General features: G+C 37.9%; 1 protein-coding gene across 16 annotated transcripts in view; it reads right to left on the reverse strand.

Annotated features, from left to right (window-relative positions):
* LOC127415974 (afadin-like) overlaps positions 1-15,588 on the reverse strand; it is a 180,254-nt gene that overhangs the window by 83,773 nt on the left and 80,893 nt on the right. For all 16 annotated transcript variants that reach the window (XM_051655052.1, XM_051655044.1, XM_051655051.1 and 13 more), the window contains exons 2-8: positions 13,790-13,985; positions 13,096-13,208; positions 9,809-9,969; positions 7,684-7,844; positions 5,221-5,378; positions 2,883-2,976; positions 2,490-2,627 (exon numbers count right to left, since the gene is read on the reverse strand). In XM_051655052.1, coding sequence (XP_051511012.1) covers positions 2,490-2,627; positions 2,883-2,976; positions 5,221-5,378; positions 7,684-7,844; positions 9,809-9,969; positions 13,096-13,208; positions 13,790-13,985 — 1,021 coding nt within the window. The remainder of the gene's footprint in view (positions 1-2,489; positions 2,628-2,882; positions 2,977-5,220; positions 5,379-7,683; positions 7,845-9,808; positions 9,970-13,095; positions 13,209-13,789; positions 13,986-15,588) is intronic.

Below are 15,588 nucleotides of genomic sequence, written 5' to 3' on the forward strand. Positions count from 1 at the left end.
GCTAAAACTGGCATATATAAATTTCCAGGAGGTACACGCTCGACTCAACTGCACATCCTATCATAGAAATTGATAGTGTAGAGCAGTGCACACATTTTTATTATGCGCAACACGTGTCCCAGGCATAATAAACACGGGAGCGGATTTGGTGTACGAAGAATGGAGACTTCACCTGCAAGCAGTGAACCAGGCGTGCAAGAGATACGGACAAGCTGTCATATTTTTCGCATCCCCGGAAAATGCTTACTTTCATCTGAGTGTCAAAAGCAAAACCGCTAGACAGAGACCCAGCGTGTGTGCGATAAAGACTGAACAGCAGTCAGAGAAAATAATAGTTTTGAGATTTTAAACTTCAGCATTCAACATGTATAAATATATATATATATATATATATATATATATATATATATATATATATATATATATATATATATATATAGTTATATAAAATAAAAAAGACCACAGGAAAATGGCAGAAGATTTTGCCCAACTTTTAATTATAGTATGTCCACTGATTTTTCAGCATGTAAACATTTACTTTTTCAAAGATTTACACCTGTAAAATTAAATCTATTCAAAAATGCAAATTTTTATGCACATATTTAAATACATTTGATGACTAACCAATTTCTTGCAAGTTCATTGAGACCAGTTAAAACTAAATACATTAATGTTTACATTTTAAGGTTCGTTTTAATGTACCATATACCATGATTAATCGTGATTACGGTAATCCCAGAAAACTGCACGATTAATTAGTTAACATTTTTTAATCGATTCACAGCCCTACTCCCAATATAACAAAGCAGTCAACACTATAAGTGATGCGAAAAGCATTCAGTTGATGGATGCTACAGCTACTCGAGCCGCTTTATTTTCCAATTATTCCCAAATCAGAGAGAAGGAAATTACAACGGACAGTCAGGATTGCTGAGAGTATTATTGGTGCCCCCTGCCCACCCTCCAAGACCTGTAGGTCTCCAGAGTGAGGAAATGTGCAGGTAGAATCACTCTGGACCCCACACATCCTGCCCACTCCCTCTTTGAACGGTTGCCCTCTGGCCGGCGCTACAGAGCACTGAGCGCCAGGACATCCAGGCTCAAGAACAGTTTTTACCCTCAGGCCATTTACCACATGAACAATTAAACTGCCTCAGGACTCCCCCATAGTGCAATAATGTAAAAACATATCTCATGTACATATGTAAATTTACATATTTAATTCAATAACTGTACATACCCCTACCTTGCACATACATTACCACTTGCACATGTACATACGCTATTCTGTTATATGTCCTATATTTGTATGTCTATTTATACTCTTACATTGTTTTATATTCTGTGTACACTTGTTTCTCCTATCACCAAAAAAAAAGTCATTGTGTACATGAGAACACTTAGCAATAAAGCTCATTCTGATTCTGAAATTTCATTTAAGTTAACTGATCGCTATGAATATTATGTCATATATTTAAATAACTTATGATCTTATGATTACCTCAAGATGTTTCTGGTCTCTGACCTACTAATTCAAAAAGCAATCCTAACATACTAATGTAAAATTGTCTTTCTATTCTAAAATAGAGAAATATGCCCCTCTTTTCCAAGCACTTACCGTAATTAGTCATAATCATAAATAAAGGCACATCCAATTAACATCTACAACAAGAAAAAAGCAAAAATGATTCTCTTTTCTCTACTTATACACAGTTTCACTGTTGTATCTTTTACTACTCTGGTTTACTCTTGAAATTCAGGTTTGTGTTATTGCTAATATTGTTGCTTATTGTCTGCTAAATAGTTAAATGTCTATATAAAAATCCATGCAAAGTCTATTTTTATACCAATGGATTTCCAATGGAAAACTAGATAGTGTCGCCCATTTTCCCATTTCTAAAACTGAGCCTATAGCTTACAGCTGATTGGTTGCTGTCAGTTGCTTCCAGTGTAGACACAGTGTCATTCCACATCTGCTATTCAGGATTGCACAAGTTTTGCTGTTAAAAAGCATTGGTTATAAAAGCAGTGACGTGGTTAGTTGTGGACCGTGGCTTATGGTCAGACAAGCAGGGAGAGAAACAGTATACAAGTTAGTCTAAAAGAGCGTTAGTCTGGTGTCTGGGGTCAAGATCTAACTCTAAAATCAGCTCTTTCTGGTCACTCGGCTGAAACTACATTTTTGATAAGTCTATAGCCAACTCCTCGCTAGCTAATTCTACAGTAGTCCAGAGACTGAGCTCAGATAGCTTTGGCATCATTTGTTGGCAGCAGAGAGCAGCTCTACTCATGCTTTAATGTCAGTGGGCATTTCATTGAGCTTTTCTTCACAGCTGTCAGTTCAGTGCTACTGAAACTTTTATGCAAGCTTATATCAACATGATTGATCCAGTAACAGCTGTCCTAACATTCAATTACACCCCTCTGTTTCTGCAGTCCATTTCCTGCTAAGTGAATGTGATGTTAGTGTGCGTGTTCATATGTGTCACCTGGGCTGAGTTCAACCAGGTAGGGCAGTTTCTCAGGAGGAATTGATCCATGTTGCGGCCCCATTCTGTTGTCGGGCTTACGCCCTTTCCTTGCAACATAGTCTGGAGGTCGCTTTTTCAGCTGGAACACTAAGGCCTCTGAAAAAGGACAATTGTGATGTAATAGCAAATTAAAATCCACAGGGGGCAGCATTAGTCACTAACATACACAATTGAGAGCCCGCTCTATTTCTATTCAAATCCTACAAGCATGTAAAAAGGCACATTGTGTTTCAGCACCAAACATGCTTCAAATTTTGTCAGAGAGAATTAAAAATGATCACTTTAGGAATGTGTTGTCAAATTGCACAAATTAGAAAGCAGAAAAAGAAAAGGTGTGTATGACAGTAAGACCTTTATCACTTGTCCAGTCTCTGAGGATCTGCAGAGGGCAATCTGTGTCATCCAGGATGGTCTCCTTTAATGGTTTATCATTTACATGAATAACCTGCACAAAGCACACATCCAAAACACTTAGTTTCACATAGCCAGACTTTTGACTATGAACATAAAGTCTGGTCCACTACAGACAGGTAAAGATTGGACAGGTTAAGAGACTGTCTGATTAAGATGTACTCAAGTGGCCAACCACAGTTCACAGTTTTACCATTTTTAGGGATGGGAAAATCTGAAACTGGCCATCCAATTTTTATAAAGCGGAATAGAGGTGTGCTTCAAAGTAATCTCGTACTTGCTACAAAGTGTCTGAAACTAAACTCTTGAATATTTTTTCAAGATTCAATGGCATGAACCTCTGCAAACTTAAGCAAATCCAAAGTTGTTCAAATTCAAAAGCACTCATTGAAACAAACTTGCAATTTAGTTTACCTGCTGATTGAAAACAGCTCTTGGCAACTGTACAGACGCCAGACAATTAGAATGGAACTTGTGATTTAAGTCAGCGATCTTTAAGAGATCTTGCCATTTTTGCAACAGTCCAACACCAGATACAACTGTGCTATATTATACATTTCAAAGTTTCAAAGTCCTGTGTAACGTGTATATTCTATTATTGTCAGTTTGTCCACCAGCACAAATTCAGTTGTCTTATATAAATACAGAATCAGAATGCCATTTCATTCCTCCTTGTACAATCCTGGCTAAACAGCAATAAAGTGTGACATCATATGAGGCAGTAGACACTGGCTGTAGTGACAGATGCACTCCCCGTGGCTATTGTTGAGTTGTGTGTGTAATTAAAAGAGGGCAGAGTGATGAGAGCATTTCTGAAAACCCTTGACATGATTGGCGGAGATGGCAGCTGTTAAGAGTTGGTGACCAGCGGTGCCGACGGCCCAAGGTTGATGCTTTTGTACCAGCAATGTTTGTCATGCACCGACAGCTGAGATTAGACCGGCCACTTCAACCACTTCTACCTCTCCTCCTCTATACTTCCTTATCTTCTCAATGAAAAAATATACAAACATCAGTGCAGGCCTGAAGAGAGAGTTCATTGTATGAATCGTACAAAAATACTCACATTCATGAGTTATAAATCAGTTTAAATAAGTGCAAACATGGGGGTTGCCATTTTAGAATCACATGACCAGCTGAATACTACTCACTTAATCTCAGTTACCGTCTTGTTATTGGACACTTTCACGACTGGATTAAATTAAACATGTCTGATTGTGAAAAGTGAATTTCTACAATGGCATCTCTAAATGAAAACTATTGATTTTGAATGATGCTGCAATCACACCACTAGGTGTCACTATAAGTCCACGATGACAAGCAAAAAGTTACTGAGTGCACCTTTAACAAAATATTGCTAAAGGTTATAATATCTTCAGAAGCAATATAATAGGTGTGGATGAGAAACAGATCAAAATGTAAGTCCTTTTTTTCCTCTAAATCTCCACTTTCACTTTCACGTTACATGTGGTGCCTGTTTAATTTCACTTTCACATCTGAAAGTGGAAGTGGAGATTTAGAGTAAAAAAGGACTTAAATATTGTTCTGTTTCTCACCCACACCCATTATATTGCTTCTGAAGACATGGATTTCAACACTGGATTCATATGGATAACTTGTATGTTTCCTTTATGTAATTTTTGGAGCTACAAAAGGTCTGATCACAATTCACCTGCATTGTATGGGCCTACAGAGCTCAGATATTTTTTCATTTGTGTTCATCAGAAGAAAGAAAGTCATACACATCTGGGATGGCATGAGGGTGCATAAACGATGAGAATTTTCATTTTTGGGTGAACTATCCCTTTAAAATTCCTATGATTCCAATCCATTCTCTTTCCTGTTTATCTCTCCCTCTCTCTGTAAAGAGCTAACATGTGCAGGCAGCGCACCTCAGAACTGCACAATTCAATTACTTTCAGCTGAAGAGGTGAAGCAGATGTCAGCTCCTGGCTTTAATCTGGAAGACAAATCACGCAGCAACCTGATGAAATACACTGGATTTGATCAGAGGAGGAGGGATCCGTGGAGAGAGCCGAACACGGCTGGGACATTCAATCAGCTTAATAACTCTGGACTCATGCTGTAAAACAGGGCAGCCTGAACGCTGTAGCTCTGCTATAAACCCTAGTGAGCTACCTTGCTGTCTGTTGCCTACATAGGCAACTGCCATCTAAGGCAAAATCCAAACGGAAATAGAACTACATAAATGATTGATTTGGATTGTACTCCATAGGTAGCAACTCTAAGAGATGTTCTGGTAGCATTTGAATCTCACCTGGGCGATGCAGTAATCTCTAGGGTTCTCCTTCTCCAGACCGTATTTTTCCAGGGCCTCTGCCACGGCAAAGTCGGCCATATCAGAGGTAGAGAGCAGGATGGTCTTGTAGGGAATGTTGGGCTTAAGACTATCAGCGTAGATCCTCAGAGTCCCCCCTGTATTAGATAATGAGAGAGTGTGTCAAAGAAAATGAAGAAAGATTAGTGCAGATTAGTGGCAATTCAATGTATCAGCCAGGCCAATTATTCAGGCAATATTCACCGTTTTGAGATTATCGCAATTGGCCGACAACGTGCCCACTTGGCCCATCAATAGAAGTGTGTCAGCTCTACCTTGCGCTGATTTTAATATATTAGCAAGATTAATGAATTCGCTGATATATGGCATTTTTAAATGTTCTGCGCTTTTTGATAACTCTGCCTACTTGGTCCAATGACAGGAGATTGCTATCCCTAATCTTGTGTCAGTTTGATCAACCAGGCCAATATTTTCCATTTTAAAATGATCAGCATTAGAGGATAACCGTGCCAATAATAAAGAAATATAAAGAATAATATTTTGTCATTATGTGAAGACTCGCTGGCCAATTCAATGAAATAATGCTCAGAAAGTGTGTTTCTCTGCATTTCCTTCAGGTTAAGGTAATTATCTTAATAAGCACGCACCAATTTTTCTGAACCATGTATCTGCAAACCGTGGTTGCCGTGCTTGGAGATGCCATAACCATCGCATTTTTAATATGCTGTGTTAATTTGAATGGAACAGAACCCTCCGTGCACCCAGTTTAGACAGGGTGTCACGCTGTGTTCTGCTGGAGTTTGTTACTGTTATGATTTATACTGCTTTCCATTCAACTCGGAATTTCCAACTTCCTACTGGGCAAAGTGCAATGGAACGCCACTTCATGTTGGACTTTCGTCTTCGAAACTCTTGCGGCTACAACTTCGATTTCGCAAACATGCAGGTGTATGACGTCATGCAAAAATGTAGGAGAGATTCAGAGTCAATGATAAACATTCAGTTTTATTAAAGAAATACATTCATAATTCAAAATTTCTATATTACATGTACAATAAAAGTTGTTAAGCAAACATTTGCAGAGACAGCTGTTCAAAAGACAGTAAATTATACTCTCTTTTTTGAACCTGTAGAAAAAAAACGCTAGCATTGCAGCAGTGTTAATCAGTTTGGTTGCTATGAGACTTTTCTGTTGACAATCAAGGTACTACTGAAAATCAGAACATAATCAATCTCATCTCAAAATTAAAAATATGGTTTGTGTATAGTTGTCAACTTGACACTTAAATTGAGTGAAAAGTCATGTTACGCATAATCATTATCGATAATCATTTTCATGATCGGCCATTGCTGTCACTTCCAAGTTCTTGTGTCCATCCCTATTCTTGAACACTAAAACACATTTTTGGTGGGTTACTAGCACATAGAGATAGACCTGTTGCTTTCAGTCATCACAAATAAACAGCGTACCACGATCTAAACCCAGTCACGTGTCTGTCTACTTTTCCCAGATCACACAGTGCTTAACTCCTGCTGGACAGGGTGAATGTGATGAGTAACTGGGAGACTTTGTGATCCGTCACACATTGAGGATTTTCCTTTTGGTATAAACCATCTGCAGCAGACATACGTTATTATCCTGATTACATAAGCTCGTAAAATCTATGTCTGTCCAGGACACAAAGGTTATTTTAAGTGTCAGTGTAAACAGAGCTACAAAATTATTTTTGCTTATGTCAAAGTCTAAAAGGTTTCTCCAGACACTGGCAAGTTGGTTGTTCTTTGGCAAAAGATGCAATGCCACGAGTGCAATGGAAATACCAGTCTGAGGATGGTATAAAAGCCACTGGTTAAGCTTTTTAATGCCCTCAGGTGGAACCTCTCATTATAAAATTACAGGTTTCAGTGTTCTAAAGAGACTGCTGACATCATAGACCGTTCTGCATGAACAACCAATACAGACATTCTTTCTCTCACAGAAACGCATGTAGAACAAAAAACATTAATCAGTTACCTGAAGATTAATGATCATAAAGTACATTCATAATGTTAATCTATATCTTGCACTGAAAACAGTTTTCATATAGATTTCCATGATCATTTTTTCTTTTTTACTCTTAGAATTATACGGGGTGTTTTGCAACTGTACCTTTAAGACTTCAATGCTAAGCTGAATACTGAACAGGCATTGATATATAATATGTAATTTGTTAATTTACTGATTGCTGTTACATCACAACCCTAAAGATTTCAGAATGGTATGTTTTTTTTTAACTTAGTTTTAATAAATGTTCTGGGTGGAATCAGAAGGAAGCTTTGCATTGTTAATGTTAGAGTAAGTCTATATAGTATATTAAACTCCATTCCAAAAGAGAAAGAAAATCCTATTTTTTTTTTTTTTTAAACATTTACGTGTAACATTACGTGTCTTGCTGAACTAACCTGAGTCCGGACGACCATCTCCGCTCCGGAATTCCTGCATCCTCTTCTCCAGCTTCTGCTGTCGTCTTCTCTTCATTACCACCTCTGGGTTAGAGATGGTTCGTGTGAAACTGGTCTCTGGCATGTCCTTATATACCTCAGCCGCTAACCTAGAGTTCTCACTGTCAAGAAAATGGAATTTGAGAGCGATAAAGAAAGCATGAGGTAACAGAACCCTCACTTTGAAAGACAGGAAAAAGTCTTTTTACAACCACTAACAAGGTGCAACACATCAAGTTTAGAGTTAATAAAAAAATTTACCAACATTTTTTTTTTTAAATCTGTCCTCACTGAAAGTAAATTGCTCCGCAAAGCAACAAAGCACATCTAATAACAATTAGGGCTGAGTATTGATACAGATTTCCCGATTCAATTCCAATTCACAAGCTCTCAATTCATCTGGGTATATTTCAGTTATAATGTTCCTTTTGCTTACATATGAAAAACATTCTCTCCCAGCTGTTAATTATACAGGCGACCTTCTAACTAAGTATTAATATGAATACTTTTACTAATTATATTTTATTTGTTTTTCATCATTGGTCACATTTTGGCTTTTTAAAAAGGAATAAATCCATGTATTCAATCAATAAAAACATATTTCATACATTATTTTTTGTTACATTTTTATTGTTAAATTGCATCATTTTTATTATTTACAAGTATTTACATTGATTTGTTGAACACATGCTGAAACAGGTACTGTCTCTTTAACAAAACCGGCATTTCTGTAAGAGCGTCTGTAGATGAGTATATTTTTTAACGAGAGAGGACTCGAAAGGCTCTCACATCTATGCTATGCATGATTAGAATTAAATGTTTATTTTTTGCGGTTTTTGATCAACAATAGACTCTAAAGAACAGAGAGGGTATTAAAAAAGACTATTCATTGACAATGGGTCGCGTGGATCTTGTCTTTGGACACACCACACGGACCAACTTTTACTCTTAACAATCAGTGAAAAGATCTCGCTGCTGAATACTCCACCACTATACTACACAAATATATATATATATATATATATATATATATATATATATATATATATATATATATTTTTTTTTTTTTATTTTTTTTTTTTTATTTATATATATAAAAATATAGTGACAATGCATTTGCTTTACAAATGCAAGTGATTCCGTCTCATTGTAGTGGAGGGTTGCGCATGGATTAAAAGATCAATCTTGGGATTTATGAATCAATATCGAAATCGTTCAAATGAAGATTGCGATGCATCGAAAAATCTATATTTCTACCCACCCCTAATTACAATATATTTGATGTTTAATAAACAACAATTTGGAGCAGGATTTTGGACCAATGAGTTTTCACTGTAGGTGGAGCTACCCAGTAGGAGATGTTTGCATGCCATTTTATTAATGCATGACAGCTGCAAAATCTCACCAGTCCATCAGACAAGATAAATAGTTTAGGACAGGGCTCTATGCTTAATTATTTTTATTTATTTATTTTTTATTTTTTTTTAGGAGCATAAAACATTTTTTAGGAGCACAGTTGCAGTCCAGGTTTTTTAGAGATGGTAACGTTAATGTGCCACAATATAACATGCACAAAAAGGCATGAGAAAACTAAGCTCATCAATTATGACAAAATTCAGGAACATAGTGTGTCATGACAAAGGAGTTTAAATTCGTATAAACTAAATGTATTATTTCCAGTTCATTCCTTGTTGTGCAAATTAATGCAATAAGGGCGCAAGCTCGTATTTCACGTTCTTTGTAGACATGTAATCATGAAATCAACTCACCCCATGTGCGCGAGTTTGTGAATTAATTTCAGGATCGTAGTTTCATTAGGAGACGAATGGGGTGTGGTTGATACATCCAGTCTGCGATCAGATTTGTAGGATGTGCTTGGCTTTAGGATATACGCGTTTCTAACATCTGTCTCTGGCGAGTGCAAATGCGCCACTGTGCTGCCACGAATCGATTAATTGGAGAACTGATTTTTTTCCCCCCACCCCTACTTCAATCTGGGCAATCGCTCCGGTGCGCCTAAATAGTTTTTCACAGTCACACAAAGTAAAAATGGTCGCACTGTAGAGCCCTGGTGTAGGATCCTCACCCATCTTCTCGGTTCAGTGTGTGCTCGTCTCCATCTGAAATTCTGGAAAAGGCCTCCTTCTCCTTCTTTTTCTCTTTCTTCTTCTCCTTCTTGGACAGTGTTCTTTTGAAGTTCTGGATCACCCCCTCCTTCTCTTTCTCTGGGCCATTCGTCAGTGTCCTCTGTTGAGAGATAAGGAGGGAAAAAAAGACAGAGAGGTAAGAAAACTGCAGCGGAATATGAAGAAGAGTAAGTTATGGCAAGGCCCACACAAAATGGAATCGGTACCTGCAGAACTCCTGCAAAAACTCTGCAGATTTCCACTGAATTCATTCACAAAATTGGAAATATTCTCACACCTTACATGTTCATGTATTAGTTTTTTTTTTCTTATTGCAGCTGCTTTCAAAGAGTTTTGAATAATTAAAACCTCATATTTAAATACAAAGTAAAATGTAAAAATTTTTGGCTAATTTGTTAACTCTATAAAGTATTAAGTGTATGACTATGTGATTTTGGACACAATTTTGGGGATAGTAAAAGATTTCTTTCTCTTCTTTGGTCGCTTATGTTCACTGATGGCAGATTAAGGCCACATCCACACTAATCCATTATCATTTAGATATACATTGATTTTGCTACGTTTATGCCTCTCAATCACACTAGCATTGTGTTTTCCGCCACCGAAAACTGAGAACTTAGAAGAGGCTCTCTGTTACTGCATACTTTAGTAAACGATGATGTTTGGAAACTGAAAACAGAGTTTTCACATTAAGCCTAAACAGATTAGTGTGGATGTGGCCTAAGTATCTTGGCAATGAATCTTAGGCCACGTCCACACTAATATATTTTTGTTTGAAAATGCATCAATTTCGGGGCCTGGGTAGCTCAGTGGTAAAATACGCTGGCTACCACCCCTGGAGTTCGCTAGTTCGCTAGTTCGAATCCCAGGGTGTGCTGAGTGACTCCAGCCAGGTCTCCTAAGCAACCAAATTGGCCCGGTTGCTAGGGAGGGTAGAGTCACATGGGGTAACCTCCTCGTGGTCGCTATAATGTGGTTTGTTCTCGGTGGGGCGCATGGTGAATTGAGCGTGGTTGCCGCGGTGGATGGCGTGAAGCCTCCACACGCGCTATGTCTCCGTGGCAATGCGCTCAACAAGCCACGTGATAAGATGCGCGGATTGAGTGTCTCAGACGCGGAGGCAACTGGGATTCGTCCTCCGCCACCCGGACTGAGGCGAATCACTATGCGACCACGAGGACTTAGAGCGCATTGGGAATTGGGCATTCCAAATTGGGAGAAAAAGGGGAAAAAGAAAAAAAAAAAAAAGAAAAAAAAAAGAAAATGCATCAATTTCGCTACGTTTCGAAAACGCTCTCAATTAATGCATACTTTGGAAAAATATGACATTAGGAAACTGAAAACTGATTAGTCTGGCTGTGGCCTTACGGCCGATTTATAATTCTGCATCGAACCTACAGCGTAGGCCAGGGGCATCATGCACCTAATTTTTTTGAGGGGGCACCAGGGTCAACCAAACCCAACCCACCACCACCATCTATGCAAGTTCATATTGCTGCAACAAGCAGTATAAATCACAGGAAACGGTATAAAACACTTGTATTAATCAGTAATTGTATCAGTAATGGTTGCATTCGATTGCATTTTTAGGACACAAAGTGCATGTCTGACATCTTCAGATGGTTTTACATCGCTTTCTTGCCAGATGGGCAGGTTTGAGTATTTCTGTCAACAGTCTCTAGAATTTACTCCGAATAGTGCCAAAAACAAAAAACATTCCGTGAGCGTCAGTTCTGTGGACGGGAATACCTTGTTGATGAGAGGGGTCAACAGAGAATGGCCAGACTGGTTCAAACTGACAAAGTCTACGGTAACTCAGATAACCGCTCTGTACAATTGTGGTGAGAAGAATATCATCTCAGAATGCCATTTGGTGTTGTTTTGCTGGCAAGAGGGGGACCTAAACATTATTAGGCAGGTGGTTTTAATGTTGTGGCTGATCGGTGTATGTATGTACACTACCGGTCAAAAGTGTGGGGTCACTTACTCATTCTTTATTTGAATTTTTTTTCACATTTTAGAATAATAGTAAAGTCATCACAACTATGGAATAATAGAAATGGAACTATGGGAATTATGTTGCAACTAAAAAATCCATAATAAATCAAAACTGTGTTATATTTTAGCATCTTCAAAGTAGTCACACTTTGCCTAGAATTTGCAGACATGTACTCTTGACATTTTCTCAACCAACTTCTTGAGGTATCACCCTGGGATGCTTTTTAAACAGTATTAAAGGAGTTCCCATCTATGTTGGGCACTTAGTGGCTGCTTTTCTTAATTATTCGGTCCAAGTCCTCCATTTCAAAAACTTTTTTTTTTTAAATAAAATTTTAGTTTTGTAATTAAATAAATTAATATGTTGGCACAATTATATTTTTGTCTACAAAACTAATTTCAAACATTTAAGCATTCGCCTTCAGATCAAAAGGTTTTTAAGATCATGAGAAACATTTCAGGCAAGTGACTCCACACTTTTGAACGGTAGTGTATACTTAGCATTTTGGCTGTGTACTCACAGAACAACACAGACACACCAACACAGAACTATAAATGCAAACCAAAACGTTGGCCACTAAGTGAAGTTCTGACAGTGTAAGAAACTTTGGGTCTGAGTTCTGCATTGTGAGTACTCCAATGAAGTCCATCTAATAAAGGACCAATAGGAGAACAGCAACAAATGACTTGAAATTAAATGGTGCCCAAATACTCCCAACGCTACTGAATAGTAAAGTTTGTTTAAACTGTTCTCAGTAAAGATGCAGGGATCTACCTCCTACACAAAAAAACACATTCCTGAAGTCTCAGACACTCACAACTCACAAATTTTTACATCTCTTTAGGGAGCCCTGCTGCACACAACACTAAGCGCCACTGAAGTGGAAAAAGAGAGGGAGACATAGAAAAATTGATCTGCTCCAGTTAAGTGAGGAAATGAAGTGTGCGCTGATGCCTGTGTGTTTGTATGTCCTGAGAGGGTTTTAACTGATGGGAATGGGCCAGCTTGTGGACTGTCTGAACAGCAGGGAACTAAAAAAGCTGTTCCAAAGTAACCAAGACCAGAAAGCTCAACAGGAAAAACAACACAGACACCCTCACTGAATCATCATCAAACTACAGCTCCAATATCCAAAGAGAACTGACCACAGAACTTGTATCCGAGTTTGGGCAGGGGCTTGTTTGTGTTTTCTAACTGTCTGTCCTTCATTCTCCTGCATTTCCTCACCTTGGGCATGATGTCGTTCTCGTTCTTTAGTACGAAGCGCCCCTCTCTGTCGTCTTTGTTCCAGTTGAGTTGCACGACCAATGGCTTCTCGTCCAGGTCCAGTTTTCTCTCTTCTGCCAAAGACAAACATCATATCAGTCAGAATTTCACTTATTTATTATTTAATTTGACGTGAAAGATGACAAGGCTGTTAACAACAGATGTACAGTCAGTTTATTGGGCTTCATTCAAGAGTCACGAATGTGTAAATCATTTATTCAGAATTTCCGAAAATATTTACAAATGTTTAACAAAGAAATTTGCTCTGCTTATATTTCATGAATGGGAAAAGAATGAGAGATATATCATAATGTACATCTCGATTTCTAATTTTCAGTACACAAACATTGCAACCACTTGTTCCCGTTGCAAATACTCAAGTATGTTCTCAAGGGTGCAATATAGTTACTTTCAAATGTCTGTGCCATTAAGGCGGATGTGTTATTATTCATGTAGCTACCTACAAAAATACTTTTAAGATCTAACTCGCTTGGCAAGATATGAATTGTCTGCGTGCTTGTGTAGCATATGTTTTGGGCCCAATTCTTTAACTTTTTGCTGCTATATTTACTAGTTGTACAATCTCACAAAATAGCGTTTATATGGCGTAATTTTTTAGCATTCGAAAATATTCCACTCAGCAATTATGACTCACCGCCACTGACGTGGACTTCGTAGAGGGAGTACTTTGGAGCCGACAGCATCCTCATATCTGGTCTAAACTTCTCCGCCAGTGTCTCTATCACATCTTGTGTGGTGGCCGTGCTGGACACTCGGATGCACTTTGTGGCGAAGTTCCCTGCCATCCTGTCCTGGAAGTAAAATCGCATCACTCCATGGAACTCTAAGTCCTGAAAGAAGAAAATAGAATGGGAAAAAGATGATAAGTGCGTGCCATTTGTCCTATTATTTTTCTATCTTTCCTTTATCCTACTATCTGTAGTTTTAAAGAGCATCTAGATCATTCAGGTTCACATTCAACCTGCTGTAAGAGTTCATCTCTCCCCGATCTGTGGTTTTGTGATTAAATCTAGCGAGAGGCTACATCTGTACCATCTCTGTTGTGTGACGGAATGAGCAGCTGTGTGGCTACATTAAACTCGTAACCTGCGGCGGAGGCTGATATTTGAGCTGGCCAGGCAGGATGTATCTGGGACGAGAGGACAGCAGCCTTAGGACAACACTGAAGATGTGCTTAAAGAGGCCTTTGTGTTCATAGAATAGATAGGCAGACGTTTAAGCATTCACTGATATTGTCTGATTATTCCACAGCAATATGTGAGTGTCAGAAGGGTTTTATACTCCTCATCTAGATGAGATATAATGCCACACCGCTGGTAAATAACTCAATTACAATTATCACACTATACAATGTTTCTGGGCACACCAGACCACACGCCTGCTTAGGTCACAGTAACGCGCCATCTTTTAAATGAACTATAAGGACCTTTGGGGTCATGATAAAAACACTGAGATAAACACGACAGTAAATCTCACAACCTTACAAATCTGGAATACAGACAAAGAACGCAAGCTGCCTTAATAATTGAGTAATTATGATAATAATGGCAAATTAGCTAACATATCTAAACATGCAATGTAAAAATCATTAAAGATGACATAAATTGGCATTTGCAACGCATTAAGTTTTTGTTGTGACTGAACTGTTAATTGTTAGACCATGATATTAAAGATAAAAATTTGTCCCTGCCCACACTGCCTTAAGTCAGCAGAAAAGTAGTTTTACAGGGAAAGAATAATTTTTTTTTTAATGAATAATCATGAAAACAAGAAAAATAAAACCAGGAACATTTATTAGAAAAGTTAATAGGAAAAACAATTGTGAATTCATGCTGTCTTTAGGAAACAAAAGCTCATTTCATAACATAATAAATATTACACAAAACAATTTTTTTTTTGGCAGAATAACCTTTTAACTCCTAAAATATGAGTGTGTGTGTGTGTGTGTGTGTGTGTGTGTGTGCACGAGAGGCGAGGCTACAAACATCGGGAGAACAAACGCCATGGCAACAAGAACAATGGGTGTCAGGAGAGTCACCATGTGTTTCCTCAAAATACAAAGGGCCATTTCCTGTCGAACTGTAAAGTTATTATGTGTACACCAACTTCAGTGTGATTTGATCTGTAACACAAGATTTTTGATTAAGTTACTAAAGCAATAAGCCGTTGAAAAAGAGTTTACCATGGTTAAGGGATGTTATGAAGCATGCCACTGCAGCAATGTAATAAATAAAAAATAAACCAATTTTCAATATTCCTTAAATACAACAGCATTGTAAGTAGTTAATATCAAATAACTGACACTTCAGACACAACATGGTCAGTTGTTTGCTTATTTGTAATTACTCCTTATTAATGGTAGATCGATATATCAGTTTTACCGATTAATCGGTACCGACAGTTACTTTTTGGAACTATCGGTTATCTGAAAAA

This window comes from Myxocyprinus asiaticus, chromosome 25, assembly GCF_019703515.2.
Source record: "Myxocyprinus asiaticus isolate MX2 ecotype Aquarium Trade chromosome 25, UBuf_Myxa_2, whole genome shotgun sequence".
NCBI lineage: Eukaryota > Metazoa > Chordata > Actinopteri > Cypriniformes > Catostomidae > Myxocyprinus > Myxocyprinus asiaticus.